Source organism: Vipera ursinii (assembly GCF_947247035.1).
Source record: "Vipera ursinii genome assembly, chromosome: 6".
In the NCBI taxonomy this organism is placed as follows: Eukaryota; Metazoa; Chordata; class Lepidosauria; order Squamata; family Viperidae; genus Vipera; species Vipera ursinii.
The window spans coordinates 35,284,129-35,302,485 of NC_139515.1; the positions used below are offsets into that span (position 1 = coordinate 35,284,129).

The 18,357-nt window shown below is 37.4% G+C and overlaps 2 protein-coding genes across 7 annotated transcripts in view; one reads left to right on the forward strand and one right to left on the reverse strand.

Annotated features, from left to right (window-relative positions):
- The window catches only part of ZCRB1 (zinc finger CCHC-type and RNA binding motif containing 1), a 46,647-nt gene extending 39,960 nt beyond the window's left edge, over window positions 1-6,687 (reverse strand). Inside the window, exons 1-3 of one of the 4 annotated variants that reach the window (XM_083365229.1) lie at window positions 6,445-6,687; window positions 5,563-5,652; window positions 1,381-1,409 (exon numbers count right to left, since the gene is read on the reverse strand). In XM_083365229.1, the coding sequence (XP_083221355.1) occupies window positions 1,381-1,409; window positions 5,563-5,646 (113 nt within the window). In that variant the 5' untranslated portion in view covers window positions 5,647-5,652; window positions 6,445-6,687. Of the gene's footprint in view, window positions 1-1,380; window positions 1,410-5,562; window positions 6,147-6,444 lie in introns of those variants that run through there. The other 3 variants (XM_083365226.1, XM_083365228.1, XM_083365227.1) reach the window with 3 other exon arrangements.
- Window positions 6,688-7,944: 1,257 nt separating this feature from the next.
- The window catches only part of PPHLN1 (periphilin 1), a 115,398-nt gene continuing 104,985 nt past the window's right edge, over window positions 7,945-18,357 (forward strand). For 2 of the 3 annotated variants that reach the window (XM_083365223.1, XM_083365224.1), the window contains exons 1-2: window positions 9,097-9,355; window positions 11,759-11,841. In XM_083365223.1, coding sequence (XP_083221349.1) covers window position 9,355; window positions 11,759-11,841 — 84 coding nt within the window. In that variant the 5' untranslated portion in view covers window positions 9,097-9,354. Of the gene's footprint in view, window positions 8,552-9,096; window positions 9,356-11,758; window positions 11,842-18,357 lie in introns of those variants that run through there. The other variant, XM_083365222.1, reaches the window with a different exon arrangement.

An 18,357-nucleotide genomic window follows, 5' to 3' on the forward strand; every position in this document is an offset into this window, starting at 1 on the left:
CAAAAGTTCAGAATGTTTATGGATCATTGTATTAAACAGTGGAATATTCTTTCTGTTTTGACTTAAGATCAGAAACAAATATATATAGATCTGATTCCTGTTGTTACATATATCTTTCAGCTTGTACATTCTAAAGAAGTAACAAGATACCTGAAAGGATGAGAGTCACTTGCTCTTTGGAACACAATCCAATCTATTTTTTAAATCATTCTGGGCCAGATTCTATTTATGTGTATCAGCTGTGATGAAGTACTTTATAGGTTTCTGGGAAAGTATAAATATTTATAGAGATACAGTGATCTGGGTGAGTTGTCATCAGTGAGCAAATGAGTTACAATTCTGTCTTTCTTCCAGCATCTATGCAAAGTAGATGATTCCTTGATTTTATAAAATAGAGGTACAGTATCTAGCAGCATTTTGGAAGTAAATGTAAACAAAAGTAAACAAATTGAAGCGTTATAGGTAGATAATTACCTACAACACTTTGGCGTATTTGCTAGGTTATTCTAGGTGATGCTGTACAACAGTTAACCTAAAGAACCGAGTAGGTGTTTTAAAAAACCATTTTTATGATAAGATTCCAGAAAGTATAAATAAGCATTATTTTCTTCCTCAATCTCAGATTCTCTCTCAGAGGACTAGGAGTTTCAGAGTTCTTTGCAGTAGCATAGCTGTTCCTAGCACTGCGCTCTTCTGGAGTAGCATAGCTGTTCCTAGCACTGCGCTCTTCTGGACAGAGGACTCTGATATAGTTCCTGGGAATTGTGGGAACCACTCTCCCGGCATAGCAGTCATAAGTCTGAGTGCTCCTACTATCACTGGGGCCACTTTGACCTTTACTTTCCACATCATTTCTAATCCTCCTTCAAGGCCCTGGTATTTCTCCAACTTCTCATACTCTTTTTTCCCTCTGATATTTATGTCACTTGGCACCATTACATCTATCATCACTGTTGCCCTCTGGTCTTGTCTACTACCATGATATCTGGTTCATTGGCTAGTATCTGTCTGTTCACCTGCATCTGTGTGTGTGTGTGTGTGTGTGTGTGTGTGTGTGTGTTGTGTGTTTCTCAAGAACATGCTTTTGCTGTCTTTTTGCTATAGCATGGCACTATGTTTTTACAACATAACACACTAAATGTAATATAAATAACAACACAGAAATGGTAAAATAAGTACTTTTTCCCCCTAGAAAAGCACAACCTATAAATAGAATATTTTCATGGCAAGTTCACACCAGGTGTGGCAGTAACATTACAAATGAGCACCTGTCTTCGTATCCTATTACAAAAACTACACGTGAAAATATTAAATTGAGGATGTTGGTATTATTACACACATTAAAGAATAAGCTACATACAATTTGATATTTATACTTACTTAACTACTTTCCCATATTTTGAAAAAATCTGAAAAGACAGAGAAAAAAAAGCAGTTACCCACAGTGAGGGAAAAAATATTTGATCTCCTGCTGATTTTGTACGTTTGCCCACTGACAAAGAAATGATCAGTCTATAATTTTAATGGTAGGTTTATTTTAAGAGTGTGACAGAATAACAACAAAAAATCCAGAAAAACACATTTCAAAAAAGTTATAAATTGATTTGCATTTTAATGAGTGAAATAAGTATCTGACCCCTTTACAAAACATAAGTACTTGGTGGCAAAACCCTTGTTGGCAATCACAGAGGTCAGACGTTTCTTGTAGTTGGCCATCAGGTTTGTACACATCTCAGGAGGTATTTTGTCCCATTCCTCTTTGCAGATCATCTCCAAGTCATTAAGATTTCATGCTGCTGACATTTGGCAGTTTGAACCTTCAGATTTTCTATAGAAAATCTGGCTAGGCCACTCTAGGACCTTAATGTGCTTCTTCTTGAGCCACTCCTTTGTTTCCTTGGCTGTGTGTTTTGGGTCATTGCCATGCTGGAATACCCATCCACGATCCATTTTCTTTCTTTCTTTTACTACAAGTTTTATTGATTTTTTAGTTTTACATCCAAATATTTATGAAGCAGTACAGTGGTTGAGTAATTAAAAGTAAACAATAGTAAATAACAAAATCATTTGTAGATAGGTCAAGTTACATCAACAAAAATTCCCTCTCCTCTCCAATTCCCTTAGTTACGATAGCATAGTCAGATTAATCAAATTAATATATTTCTAATTATAACAGAATCAGTTAGAACAATTTTCATTATATACTGCTCAAAAAAAACAAAGGGAACACTTAAACAACACAATGTACTGTATTTAATAGTAGGATGTCTTATCGTGTTCCCTTTATTTTTTTAAGCAGTATATTTTCACATGTCCTGTTTTTACGTTTTACCTAATTGGAATAAGATAATCCGAACTAGCCTATAATATATAAAAGAAAACTTACTTTTCGGGTAGCCCACATTGCCCCATTTCATTATATAGTGATTATCCTGTCTAGAATACATATATTGTTCATTTCAGTACATTCTTATGTTATACAATTTTTTTCTATTTAAGGTCTTAAAAGTTCACTAATTATTGAGAAGATACCTTTTGTTGTATCCTTCCAAATTCTGTAATATAAGTCAATTCTAATAGCTAACTTTCCTTTCCTTTAAAGGTCTGAAAGTTAAGTATAAAATCAATGTGTATCTTTTAAAGATTCCCCTTAGCCCATTAAGAATTTTTTTTAGCTCTATCATTACAGCAAATATATTCTATTTAACATCTTAGTAGTTGATCCATTTTTTAAAATAATATCTTTTATTACATCATTGCAATTTCTATAATATAATTGTTATGTTCTGATAGCTAATCTTTCATTATATAGTAATTATATCTGAAATACATACATAGCTATTTGTCCTTACAATTCATCTATAGTTAAGAAAGTATGTTTATTTGTAGCTAATTTTCATTCCCTTAAAGATCTAGATCCTAAATATAGACTCAGTTTATATCTTTTAACAATTGAGAGAGAAAAATTAAGCTTTATTATTGCAAGTCCTAACACTTATAACAGAAAAAAGAGAAGTTCATTTAAGTCTAATTTTAGCTTTCTTTTTGTGCCAGGCAGGCTTCCATATGATTGCCTTTAGCTTCTCAAATGTATCTCCCTTTCTTCCTACGCACGTTATTTGAATCCAGGGAGACCATCCAGTTATCAATTTATCATAGTGACCCCTTTGTAGTCATTAAATTTTCGTTCCAGTAAATCCAATCTCCATGTTTGGCATGGTACAGTTGTTCTTGGTTCACTCTGGTCTTCTTTCCAATCCATCTGGCTTATGTAAGAGGTCATATCTGGTGTTGTAATTATTGTTTGGTAGATTGAAGTCTTGGTGTACTGTATTTGAAGGCCTTGGCATCCTCCATCTTAGTATTGCTTTCTTCAGATTCTGTTGCTTGTTAGAATGTAGGTTTTATAGTTGAAATCAGTAGATTGTACTTGTGGTACTTTAAAGTCCCGTTTTGTTGTTAAATTCCTCATTCTGTTCATTTTTGGATTGTCAATTCATCAATTGAAGTAAGAGTCTCATTTGGTGAGTTTGTGCTATCAAATTTGTGTTTAAATTTGGCTTTTATTTCTGCAGTCATTGCCAGAATTGTATCAAGTATGAGTTTATAATCAAGTGGTGGGATATAATCTTCCATTTTAATATTTTACAGATAGGCCTTTAGTGGAGGCTATTTTAATAAAAGCCAATAAACGTCCACCTCCACTATTCCAAAAGGTTGTTTTCAGTGCCAGGTGTTCCCAATTTTTATCTTTAAAGATAGTGTCAAGGACAAATCTGTTAGAGCCAGGTCTCAAAGTAAAAAAAAAAAAGTTTACTTGATATACCAGGTTTTGCCACAAGATGTCCTCAATAGCATGTACAAACCTTTTGCAGAGTAATATAAGGCTTTCATCCAATTAATTCATTTTTAGCAGTCAATGGGATAATAGGTCCCTGTAAAAATAGACAATAAAAACTTTTTAGTGGCCCAACAATTTCAGAGGTATAGATAGAGTTCCTTAATTATTTAGCTTAGTCATTTAATTTCTTTTGAGGCTTTAAAGTTGTAAATCCCAAAGTAAGCAGTCACCGAGTTTTCAAGAAGGGGGGGAAAAAGATTTTCAAGAAAGTCCCACAGGAAAGTAATTATGGAAGTAAGAAGTGTAAGGTCTCACCCAAATCCTCCAGATTGCTTCGTTGTGCTTGATAGTAATTTTGGCTTTCGGCAGGGAATGGCTATTCTTCGGGCCACAGGAGTAACTCCGGATCAAACGGAGGGCTACTGCCATTCCGCGATCACAGAGAGATAGCCTCCTCACAGTGGTCGCCCCTCCAGGGAGACTTTTAACCCTTTGCTGGGTCTTACAATGAAGTTAGACCGGACGGCAATGGAAGAGCTTCTCCCAGCATGTCCGCGAGTTCCGCACGCGCAAACTGGAAGCCCACGATTCATTTTCAATGCCCTGGCTAAGAGAAGGAGGTTCTTACCCAAGATTTGACGGTACATGGACCTGTCCATCGTCCCTTTGATGTAGTGAAGTTGTCCTGTCCCCTTAGCAGAAAAACACCCCCAAAGCATAATGTTTCCACCTCCATGTTTGATTGTGGGGATGGTGTTCTTGGGGTCATAGGTGGCATTCCTCCTCCTCCAAATATGGTGAGTTGATACCAAAGAGCTTGATTTTGGTCTCATCTGACCACAACATTTTCACCCAGTTCTTTGATTCAGATATTCATTGGCAAACTTCAGACGGGCCTGTACATATGCTTTCTTGAGCAGGGGGACCTTGCGGGCACTGCAGGATTTCAGTCCTTCACAGCGTAGTGTGTTACCAATTGTTTTCTTGGTGACTATGATGCCAGCAGCCTTGAGATCATTGACAAGATACTCCTGTGTAGTTCTGGCCGATTCCTCACCATTCTCATCATCACTGAAACTCGAGGTAAGATCTTGTATGGAACCCCAGACCGAGAGAGATTGACACTTATTTTCTGTTTCTTCCATTTGCGAATAATCCCACCATTGTCACCTTCTCATCAAGCTGCTTGGTGATAGTCTTGTAGCCCATTCCAGCCTTGTGTAGGTCTGCAATCTTGTCCCTGACATCCTTGGATAGCTCTTTGATCTTGGCCATGGTGGACAATTTGTAATCTGATTGATTTATTCTGTGGACAGGTGACTTTTATACAGGTAACAAGCTGAGATTAGGAGCACTTCCTAATCTCTGCTGGTTACCTGTATAAAAAACACCTGGGAGCCAGAAATCTTGCTGATTGTTAGGGAATCAAATACTTATTTCACTCATTAAAATGCAAATCAATTTATAACTTTTTTGAAATGCGTTTTTCTGGATTTTTGTTGTTGTTATTCTGTCTCTCATTGTTAAAAAAACTACTATTAAAATTAAAGACTGATCATTTTTTTGTCAATGGGCAAACGTACAAAATCAGCAGGAGATGAAATATTTTTCCCCTCACTGTAGGGAAGTAAATTCTTCACAAAACACAGAAGTAAATATAAATGTTCTATGATTATTCATACAATCAGATAATTCAATTCTAATGTTTAAGATACACTTACTCTGTACAAGTCATTGTTTGTCAATGAAAAGGGCAAATTAGATACATAAACTGTGCTTTTGCTTGGTGCTAATCCTCCACTCATTTTTTTCTAGAAACAAAAAAGAAAAAGTCATATGAAAAGGAAGTCTCAAACATATTTAAATATACTGGGCAATTTCACAACAATCTTATTTGTCCTGAACATAATAGTGTTTAACAATGAAAACAACTATCATCTCAGAAAAAAGATGGTTAGGCTATGTGCCACTTGGTTACACTTTTTCCAATATTTATCTTTGGGGAACAAATTTTCTCCCTACTTTCTACATTCCTTTCAATTTATGCAAGGAAATAATAATCCTATTCACATAGACTTTGAACTGAGAATTCTAGTTTAATTAATTTTACAATATAACTAAATATAACTCAATCATGCCAATAGCAAATAAAGGAGACTCAATTGACTCTGCAGACTATTGAATAATACTCTTAATTTCACATGCTATCAAATAATGCTTAGGATCATCCAATGCAGATTAGAACCCACATGGGAAGGGAGATGCCAGATGTCCAACCTGGCTTTAGATGACACTAACAAATAAATATGGTTACTGACGCACAGTAGATAATTCCAAGTGGATACTGGTAATCCTCAATTTACGACCACAATTGAGCCCAAAATGTTGTTGTTGAGACATTTGTTAAGTGAGTTTTGCCCCATTTTATGACCTTTCTTGCCACAATTAAGCAAATCACTGAAGTTATTAAGTTAGTAACACGGTTGTTCAGTTAATCTGGCTTCTCCATTTACTTTGCTTGTCAGGCAATCCTGCATTCCTAGTTCATTTGGGAAATAATACTGTTAGCAAAAGTATACATACCCAAATTCAATACTACTTACTGAAGAATTTTAAATGCTCCAATAATTTTTTTATTTTGAAAGGGAAAAAGAGAGAGCACAAAAAAACAACTCAGGAGCAACTTGACAACCTCCCTCCCCACTATAGTTGGGAGAAAAATAGCTCGAAAAATGAATGCACAAATTGCAGACTTTGAATCAATCTTAATTCTTTTGAGATACCTTATTTCTGGTAATCAATAATAAAAAGAATATAGATCACTATTAAGTAGTAACTAGAGGCAACGCAAGGTCCTTAACAAAATTGGAAGGCGCTTTTTGACCCAGGAGTTAGCTTAAAGGAACCCGACCACTTATTTCTCAGTGGTCGGGTTGCTTTGACAAGAATGAAAAACAACTGAGGCACTAACTGTGCCCGAGGGACGCCACTCAGTCGGGGCTGTCTCCCTTCCTATATTTCGCCGCTGCCTCCACCAAAACAGCCCGACTTAGCAGCCTCCCCTCGACGCTCTGCTAATGACGCGCAGGGTCGCTTTCGGGAAAGCGCAGCTGGAAGCAGAGCGCCCTCCTCATTTACACGCGGAGGGGTAGGAGCTATGCACCAGCAACGCTTAACTTTCCTGCTATCCGCTGCTACTGCAGCGCTCAGCAAAGACACCACCTGCTTGCCCGCTGGTACTTGGGCCTCCAACTGGGGGCGGGACTTGGGAAAGAAAAAGCTTTTACGCTTTTCCGGTGGCGTAACCGGCGCGCCGGAAGCTTCGGGTCACACCACTGTGCAACGGAGACTTTGATTTGCGGCGGGTGACTTGATTGGGCTTCGACCAGCCTAAGCGTGCGCGAAGAGTGAGCACCCTGGCCTTCGTGGGAAGCTTATTTCTGCTTTCCCGTCCTGAGCGACGTGCTGTGTAGCCTCCTCGGCGCTCGACCACGGCTCAGGCCAACCCCACTAGACAGCGGCTTTTCCCGCTCACGCATGGGCTTCCTCCTGCTTTGTTAGCGCTCCCGGTGGATGAACTAGAAGGGTAAGAGCAGTGTTGGACCGGAAGAGGTTGGCTTGAACTCGTTCATTCGGAAGGGATGTCGGATTGACTTTCACGTGGAGCTCTGCCTAAGATTTGTAGCTCTGGCCCACTTTTGCCCTTCATCATGCTATGGATATGACTTCAAAAAAGCTGCTTCGCGCAACTTTTCTTGTTTAGAATTAGCAATTCAAGCATGTAGGCTAGTTCCCTGTGATGTAAGTTCCTGTCGCGTGTATAGTGGGTGATGATTCTTTTATTCCTTCTACTCACAGTATTGTACATATTTTCTTCATTAATGTGGTAATGCTGGGAAAGATTGAGGGCAATAGAAGAAGGGGACGACAGAGAATGAGGTGGCTGGATGGAGTCACTGAAGCAGTAGGCGTGAGCTTAAATGGACTCCAGAAGATGGTAGAGGACAGGAAGGCCTGGAGGACAACCCTTAGGGTCGTGATGAGTCGGACATGACTTCGCAGCTAATAACAACAATGTGATAATTTAGTACGGTACACCAAACCTCGTGGTATAATATTCAGTGTTTGTCACTGACTTAATGAGCTGCCTCCTAAAAGTGGTTAAAGCTAACTCATTAAGCAATGTGCTCAGTTTGAGATTATTATTTTTTGACTAATTCCAACAGCCAGTAAATAAATTGCTCCTAACTACTATTTCCTCATCCTATCACATGCTGTCAAGCAGGTAAACCCTTTTTAAAATTATATTTTAGTTATAGCACTAGATTTCTATCCATCATTCTTCTTCAGAAGCTAAAGCAGTAGCAATAAATTCTGTGCTCCCGTATCTTCTACTCACAACAAGTCTCTGCTGTACATTGACCGTGAGAAAATGACTGTCATCCAGGGAACTGGCATAGTTAAAGATGGACTTGAATGGATCTACAAAGTTCAAAACTTAACTACCACATCACAATAGGTGTTTCATTATTTTTCATTGCTGTTGCAAGACTCCTTTAAAACGCATTAAATTTCTGTATTTTGATTTAACAATTAAATTATAATAGGGGAAAATAAGAGGAATATGAATTCTCTAATTCTTTACTTCTCACCATTTTCCTGGTCCTATATACATCATTTTCCTGGTCCTATATACATCAAGAATCAAAGGTAAAATCAGATGCACAAACAAATTTATATGTAAGTCTACAGTTCAGTGTTTTCTGTGGATTTGAATCTAGGGCAGCATTTCCATAGTGACTAGAACTTTCATAGCAGCCAGTCATTGCTGAAGTGATATAAAGCCTGTCTTCATTACAAGAATCCTCACTCATTGGTTGCTCATTTAGCAATTGAAGTTACAGTAGCACTGAAAAAGGAGATTTATGATTGGTCCTTGAAATTGCAGTAGTCACAACATCCTCCTGGTCATGTGATTTGGTTGCCCCAAGACCAACATACATTTACAATGGTCACAATGTCTCACCATTTGCAACCTTCACAGCTGGCTTCCAACAAGCAAAGTCAAGGGAGAAGCTGGCAGGAAGTCACAAGCTGCAAAAGCATTTTTGGATTGTACAAATAGATTGCATCAGCATTTGAATTACTGTAGGGAGGTGGTTAAGTTTTGAGCTTTAGCAAAATCATCCACTTTTTAAACATTCTAAATGTAAGAAGCTGTATTTATACATTATATTTGTTTGGGTGGAATAGAATGCCATGGACTACAGTATTCCCCATTTTCTGCTCCATGAATTAGTTGAAAAAGGTATTAAACTTCTGACTGGAAAGGATGGCTGATTTGGGTGCAGCACAAGGCCCCTTGCATAAGTATCATTTGGTTTATCCCAATAAAGTGTATTTGATTATTTATTTGGGAGTTTTATTATTGACCTATTTTCTAACGTTGGCTTTTTTAAAAAATGCAGGCACTAGTTGGATTGGGATTAAAGCATAGTTGAAAGAAGCACAGAAGTAAGTGATTTTTTTAAAAATGTCTTGACAATGGAAGTAGAATGACTTCTAGTAGAAGCAATTGCTGTTTAAATTGATTTTTATTTTTCTAAATTCTAGCTTTATGGTTTGATCATTGCTTGTTAATGATAGCTTGTGGCTAGGTTGGGAGCTGATAAAGAATTTTGTTCCTTTAATTGAATTCTGTTCAATTTAGTTTTAATTCGAGATGCCAGATTTTTGAGATATGGGAATTATAAGAAGGGGTAGGAAAATAACTTCCATTTCTGAATACTGAAAATGTCATTCAGAAATATTTTGTTTCTAGCACAGATAGTCCTTTAGCAATTAGGATTGGAAACATGATTGTTAAGCAAAGTAGTTGCTAAGAGAAACTGCTATTGTGCATAAGTTCACTTTTGCTTTACAAACTTCCTAAAGTTGTCAATCAAGGATTGGTCATCAAAATACTTTTTTCATTACTGTCATAATGTTGAATGGTCACTAAACAAGGAAATTGTTAAACAAGGAATAGCTGTAATTTCCTAAATTAGGGGTGCAAAATCTGTGCCATGTAAATTATTAGTCATGCTCTTTGAGCCCCTCCAGTTTGATGAGAAACTAATTTGTAAAGTGATACTAAAAAAACAAAAAAGACACCTCAGTCTGCAACAAAAGTTACATATATCATTCTAAAGGTCATGTGAAAATAACTGCATGCTTTTTAATCTTTACAGTGAGATACTAGATTTCTCCTCTATAATATTCTTTTTATGAAGCCTTACTAGGTAGTCAGTTAAAACAAATATTCTGAAAAGGATTAGCCTTTCAATATTTTATGCCATTCCTTGACACTATGCTTTGCAATTCACCTAAATAGCTTATTATCTGCATCTTAATGATTTATCTAAATGGAAGTACTACTTTATGATTGAGATAAATATTCAAAATACTACTCGCTATACAGGTAGTCCTCGAGTTACGAGTGTATTGGAGCCTTCACGTTCCATTTGTAACTCAAAAACTCAGAGTGAATCTCGTACCTCGAACGAGATCACTCCCTTGCTCGTTAAAATACATGCGACTTGTTAAGTGCACATGAGGCATCATTATTAAATTTACACATTGTTACAACATTGAAGAAGCTTACAAGTATAAAAGTAAAATTGAAAACATAATAAAATTGCAGTTAAATAAAATAAAATTCAATTCAGTCATGAAACTGACAAAAGCTTGGTGAAAGAGATGCATTTTTCCTATGTTCCCAAATGCTATGAGAGTAGCAGCCATGTACCCCTCCTTAGGGAGCTTATTTCATTGCTTGAGAGCTATATATCATTGCATAGAACTAATTTGGAAAAAGGTGCAAGAGAATTGTTAAATAAAAGATTACACAATTAAGAGATAGCCGGAAGCATGAGTATCTCAAAATACCTCTGCCTTGATTTTATTTAATATAAGATGGGGCAGAGAGAAACTTGGACAGGTTTTCAAGATTAATGTCAACCCTTCATGATAGGGCATCTCAAGAAACAAGTCATAGAGATTTCAGGAATGCTGCATTACTGTAAGGATTTGATTATGGATTATCATTGCTGAGTCTGACTGGTTTAAAAGGGTCATAGACATACTTACGCAACTATCTTTACCATTACAACAAATATAAGAAATCAAGGAGTACCGGTACTTCTTTATACATTGGCCCATTTTATCAGCAATCTATGTTTTCCCCCTCACTATTGTGGCAAATATCTGCACTCAGAAGTACCATGAACCAAAGTCATGCTCCAATTGTATTTTACTGATTCTATCTGAAAATTACTTGGGCTGCAAAAAATAGAACCTGAGTAACCTAGCTCAAAATTATACAAATAATATATTTTTTAACATAATGTGCTGGAGAGTATTTACCTATTTTTGATGATGAATGTGGCTCAGTGGGTTAGGATGCTGAGCTTGTCGATGAGAAGGCCGGCAGTTTGGTGGGTTGAATCCCGAGTGCCGCATAACAGAGTGAGCACCTGTTACTCATCCCAGCTTCTGCCAACCAGCAGTTCGAAAGCACGTAAAAATGCAAGTAGAAAAATAGGGACCACTACGGTGGGAAGGTAACAGCGTTACCTTGGCGTCTGGTCATGCCGGCCACATGACCACGGAGACGTCCTTGGACAAGCGCTGGCTTTGAAACGGAGATGAGCACCGGCCCCTAGAGTTGGAAATGCATGTGCGGGGGAACCCTTACCTTACCTTACCTTAAGTTTCTAAAGGAAAAATGCTAAATATCTCAGCCTTGGGATATTTTAAAATAGCTACTGCAAGCTTTGCATATTAGTACAATGTTTAATTATTAACTGTATAATACAGTATTTTGTTTAATTCATGTTAATAGTTACTCAAACATACATCTTTAATATCTATTTTTAGTGGCATATAGAAGAGATGAAATGTGGTCTGAACGGTATGAATATGAAAGATTACCACGAGAGAGACTTCCTCCACGTCCTGATGTAAGCAGATTGCTAATAGTTATGGGTTTTCTCTTTTTAATCTTTTTAGCTGTTGATCAGGAATTTAAATTTGTGATCTCAAACTTAAGGGGATTACAGTACCTACATGGATGGACATTCAGTTAAGAAACCTACAATGGTTCACAGTGAACGCTGTGTTTGTAAAACTTTGTATCATATCTAATATGGTCCTTCTTAAATACCAGTGTTGTGCTTTGTAAAATGCTTTTTAATAGAGCTTTTGATCATGTGAGTCTCATACTTATCCTAGAATAGACAAGTAAGAAGGTGTATGCTTACTTCAGAATAAAAGTTTGTTTTGTTTGCTATATCTCTTAATTATTTTTATAGGAGCCAGAATGCTCTCCATTTTCAACAAGTTGGATTTTGAGTGAGATGGAACAGGACATATATAATCGGACAGTCAATTCTCTTAGTAATCAGTCAGTAATAGGATGCTAAGAAAAGCAATATTACAATTTGTTCATGCTGTTCTGACATTAATTTGAGCATTTTTCTTTTAAGGATTAATACACTTAATCCATATGATAATATTGTTTGACATCCTGTTTAAGTTTTTTAAATAGTTTTGGTTTTGATAAATTATCACATATTAATAATCAAGTTAAATTGGAGGTATGATTACATTAAAAATAACACTGCAAAAATTATAGCTATATGTTATGGCTATACCCCTTCATGGATTACTGCCTTGTCGTGGCGAAGGGGCTTGCGTAATTCAATGAAGCTATGAGCTATGCTGTGCAGGGCCACCCAAGACGGAAAGGTCATAGAGAGTTCTGACAAAACATGATCCACTGGAGAAGGAAATGGCAACCCACTCCAGTATCTTTGCCATGAAAACCCTATGGACAGTACCAAAAGGCAATACGATCTGACGCTGGAAGATGAGCCCCTCAGGTCAGAAGGCGTCCAATATGCTACTGAGGAAGAGCAGAGGGCTAGTACTAGTAGCACCAGAATGAATGAAGCGACTGGGCCAAAGCCGAAAGTACGCTCAGCTGTACTGTCTGGTGGTGAAAGGAAAGTCCGATGTTGTAAAGATTTTTTCTCCATAGGAACCTGGAATGTAAGATCCATGAATCAAGGAAAGCTGGACGTGGTCAAACAAGAGATGACAAGACTGAACATCGACATCTTAGGTTTCAGTGAACTAAAATGGACAGGAATGGGTGAATTTAATTCAGATGACCATCAGATATACTACTGCGGGCAAGAATCCCTCAGAAGAAATGGAGTAGCCTTCATAGTCAATAAAAGAGTAGGAAAAGCAATACTGGGATACAATCCTCAAAATGACAGAATGATCTCAGTTCGAATCCAAGGCAAACCATTCAATATCACAGTAGTCCAAGTCTATGCCCCAACCACCAGTGCTAAAGAGGATGAAATTGACCGGTTCTATGAAGCCCTACAGCACCTTATAGAACTAACACCAAAAAATGATGTCCTTATCATCATGGGGGATTGGAATGCTAAAGTAGGAAGCCAAAAGATAACCAGAATAACAGGCAAGTTTGGCCTTGGAGTACAAAATGAAGCAGGGGACAGGCTGATAGAATTTTCTCAAGAGAATACGATGGTCATAGCAAACACTCTTTTCCAACAACCCAAGAGACGGCTCTACACATGGACATCACCAGACGGTCAACACAGAAATCAGATTGATTATATGCTCTGCAGCCAAAGATGGAGAAGCTCTATACAGTCAGTAAAAATAAGACCAGGAGCTGACTGTGGCTCAGACCATGAGCTTCTCATTGCAGAGTTTAGACTTAAACTGAAGAAAGTAGGGAAAAGCACTAGGCCACTCAGGTATGAATTAAATCATATCCCTGTTGAATATACAGTAGAGGTGACAAATAGATTTAAGGAATTAGATCTGATAGACAGAGTGCCTGAAGAACTATGGACAGAGGTTCGCAACATTGTACAAGAGGTAGCAACCAAAACCATCCCAAAGAAAAAGAAATGCAAGAAAGCAAAATGGTTGTCTGAGGAAGCTTTGCAAATAGCTGAGGAAAGGAGGGAAGCGAAAGGCAAGGGAGAAAAAGAAAGATACGGCGAATTGAATGCAGAATTCCAGAGAATAGCTAGAAGAGATAAGAATGCCTTCTTAAAAGAACAATGCAAAGAAATAGAAGAAAACAATAGAATAGGGAGGACCAGAGATCTTTTCAAGAAAATTGGAGAGATGAAAGGAACGTTTCATGCAAAAATGGGCATGATAAAGGACCAAAATGGCAGGGACCTAACAGAGGCAGAAGAGATTAAGAAGACGTGGCAAAATTACACAGAAGAACTATACAAGAATGAGCTTAACGTCCCTGACAATCACAGTGAGGTGGTCACTGACCTCGAGTCAGACATCCTAGAATGTGAAGTGAACTGGGCCTTAGAAAAGCTGAGCAACAACAAAGCTAGTGGAGGTGACAGTATTCCAGCTGAGCTATTCAAAATCTTAAAAGACGATGCAGTAAAAGTGCTACACTCAATTTGCCAGCAAATTTGGAAAACTCAACAGTGGCCACAGGATTGGAAAAGATCAGTTTACATTCCAATTCCAAAGAAAGGCAGTGCCAAAGAATGTTCAAACTATTGCACCATTGCACTCATTTCACATGCTAGTAAAGTTATGCTTAAAATCCTACAAGCTAGACTCCAGCAGTATGTGGATTGAGAACTACCAGAAGTACATGCAGGATTTCGAAGAGGCAGAGGAACTAGAGATCAAATTGCCAACATACGCTGGATCATGGAGAAAGCTAGAGAGTTCCATAAAAACATCTACTTTTGCTTCATTGACTATGCTAAAGCCTTTGATTGTGTGGATCATAACAAACTGTGGCAAGTTCTTAAAGAGATGGGCATACCAGACCATCTTATTTGTCTCTTGAGAAACCTATATGCGGGCCAAGAAGCAACAGTGAGAACTGGACACGGAACCACTGATTGGTTCAAAATTGGGAAAGGAGTCCGGCAAGGCTGTATACTGTCACCCTACCTATTTAACTTATATGCAGAGCACATCATGAGAAAGGCAGGGCTACATGAAACAAAAGTTGGAATTAAGATTATATCAACAACCTAAGATATGCAGATGATACCACTCTAATGGCAGAAAGTGAAGAAGAACTAAAGAGCTTCTTGTTGCGGGTGAAGAAGGAGAGTGCAAAACCTGGGTTGAAACTTAACATTAAAAAAAAACAAGATCATGGCATCCGGCCCTCTCAATTCCTGGCAAATAGATGGGGAAGAAATGGAGGTAGTGACAGATTTTATTTTCCTGGGCTCCAAGATCACTGCAGATGGGGACTGTAGCCAAGAAATTAAAAGACGCTTGCTCCTGGGGAGGAAAGCCATGGCAAATCTAGACAGCACACTAAAAAGCAGAGACATCACCCTGTCAACAAAAGTGCATATAGTCAAGGCTATGGTCTTCCCAGTTGCAATACATGGCAGTGAAAGTTGGACCATAAAAAAGGCTGAGCGCCAAAGAATTGAGGCCTTTGAACTATGGTGCTGGAGAAGACTCCTGCGAGTCCCTTGGATTGCAAGGCGATCAAACCAGTCAGTCCTAGAGGAGGTCAACCCTGACTGCTCTTTAGAAGGCCAGATCCTAAAGCTAAAACTCAAATACTTTGGCCACCTAATGAGAAGGAAGGACTCACTGGAGAAGAGCCTAATGCTGGGAAAGATTGAGGGCAATAGAAGAAGGGGATGAGAGAGAATGAGGTGGCTGGATGGAGTTACTGAAGCAGTAGGCGTGAGCTTAAATGGGCTCCAGAAGATGGTAGAGGACAGGAAGGCCTGGAGGAACATTGTCCATAGGGTCGTGATGGGTCAGACACGACTTCGCAGGTAACAACAACAATGGCTATATACTGTACGTTGTTATGGTAAAAATATCACCAACGCATTGTCCCATCAAATCTTCCCAAACGATGGGTAACTAATTATATTTCAGATTCTGTTTGCTTTAAGTGTTTTTTTTAAATTATGCTTCATTATAAATTGTAATGAAATCTTTTTTTTTGCTCCATCATTGTTATCATAGTATGGCCTTAGTATGTAAGTGTAAAATGAACAGACACATACAATTTTAAATGATAAGCAGGTATTTATTTTTATTAAAATATATCGTAAGTATACAGTATATTAATTTATAAGGTGTTATTAATATGACACAATAGCTGCTTCAAACTTATGATCACTTTATAGAAACTGGTACATCCTTATTTGAATACATTTCTCTGAATGTACTCTTCACAACTATTGTGCACAACTCCATCACAATTTGTCTCCAATGACACAGAATGACACATTAAAAACTTAAGATTTTCCTACTGGTTTGGAATTCACTGCAAAAGTTGTTTCTTAGCTTTTAGTCTTGAGAAGGTGATGCTGTTTTTCTGGTTTTTTTCATCATAGAATTCTTCAGATTATTGCAAAGCTGGTCAAGGAACTGTAGACTAGTATGCAGCCAAAAAGTGGCACAGTAGCTGAGTGGTTAAGGTGCTGGGCTTGTCGATTGGAAGGTTGGCGGTTCACGACCAAGTATTGCCTGAAGGAGTGAGCATCCGTTACTTGCCCCAGCTGCTGCCAACCTAGCAGCTCAAAACCCTGTAAATGCAAGAACATAAATAGATACCACTTTGGTGGGAAGGTAACAGTTTTCCATGCACCATGTAGTCATGCTGGCATATAGTCATGCCAACCACATGACCACAGAAATGTTTTTGGATAGCACTGGCTTTTCACCCGTGACTGAGATGAGCACCGCCCCCTAGAGACATAATTGGGCGGGGAAACCTTTACTTTTTTATATAGCCAAAGATATGTTATAAGTGGTTCCCAAAGGTTTTCCAGTTTCCTGAAGCCATTTGCTTTCTGGCACTATAATATGTACCAGTTCACAGATTTATTTTTTATTGTCTCAAGCTAATTGAAGGACTATAAATGATCAAACCTAACCTTTTTAATCCTTTAGTCGAATATGTAATTCTCTTGTTTAAAATAAAATTTTGCAGGCCTAACTAAGCTACTGAGATCCATTATAGCTTTTCAGTAATATGTTTTAGTTACAAACTGCCCATAGGAAATGTAAACAGAAGTTAGATTTCAGCTATGATACTGTTCAGCTCCACTTTCAGAATTGTTTACAAATGCCACATCCTTACTTTAATGTCAACAATATTTTTAAGATAATATTGTACCAAAATCTATCTTATGGTTCCTCTGGTGTTTTCTTCTCCCAAATATGTTTTCCCTGTTAAATTTATCAAGTTGCTTTTGAACTTTTTTTGACAGAACTTTTGAGGTTATTTTATCATTATTATGTGTTGATGGGTTCTTTTGTTTGGTTGCATGCACAGTCTCCCTAAAACTAGCTACCTATGGTTCCAGATTTTTTTCATTAAAAGTTCAGTAAGGCTAGAAAACTGATGATGGGAGAAGACTATATAATGAAAGGTGCAACATTTACCCCTAGACTGACTTATAACCATGATAAATAAAAAACGTCTATATCTCACACATCAAATTTAACAAAAATGTTAAATGTGTAAAACAAAAAATTGAAAGCAATTTATTTTCCATCAGAGTGAGTGGGCATGGTTGAAAAAATGCTAAATAAAGTTTCAGCATACAATTAATTTTAACAACACATTAATTTTGTAGGAATGATAAGAATACTATATTGTTAGCTAATAGCTATTGCAGGAATGTGGTGGTTTAGTGTTTAATTAGGCTCCTCCCCCCAAATAGCATTGTTCCCATCTCATCGCAAACTGGTTTGGGAAGTCGTATCTGAATAATAACTAATTTGCCATAGGACCTAGGATATTAAATGAATAACATTGCTTAATTAATAGAAACAAGTTTAGAACATTTCTGAACATAGAATATTATGGGCATTCCTTTGGAATCCTGACCTTTGGTCTTCTGAATCTTCTATAATCTTAGATAAGTTATTTTGGAAATCAGTTTAGAAAAAATAATATAATTCCATTCTTCTATTCCATTTCATATAACTATAAAACTTCAGTTGCAAGTTATTGCAGCTTAGATACTATCATTTTGGTATAGTGGTTAAGGTGCTGGCCCAGCAACAAGACTGTAGGTTCTAGCCCTGCTTTAGGCAGGAAAGCTGGCTGAGTGACTTTGGGGCAGTCACTCTCAGCCCAATGCACTCACGGGTTTGGTTGTGGGGAAAATAGGAGGGAATATGAAGTGTGTTCCCTGCCTTGAGTTACTTATAAAGTAATAAAAGGTGGGATAAAAAAACAAATAAAATTTATCAAAGGGAAATGGTTGCTTTGAAACTAAGTAAAAAAATGTAGACTATTATATCAGGACAAATTATTCTTGAATATTAAAAATATTTTAAAGACAATTAGTAAGCTTTAAAACTTCATTAAACCATTGAAAAGAAAATGTTATGAAGAGGTTTGCTAGCTCTGCATTTTCTGAATTCTAGTTTTTTAAAATCCTATT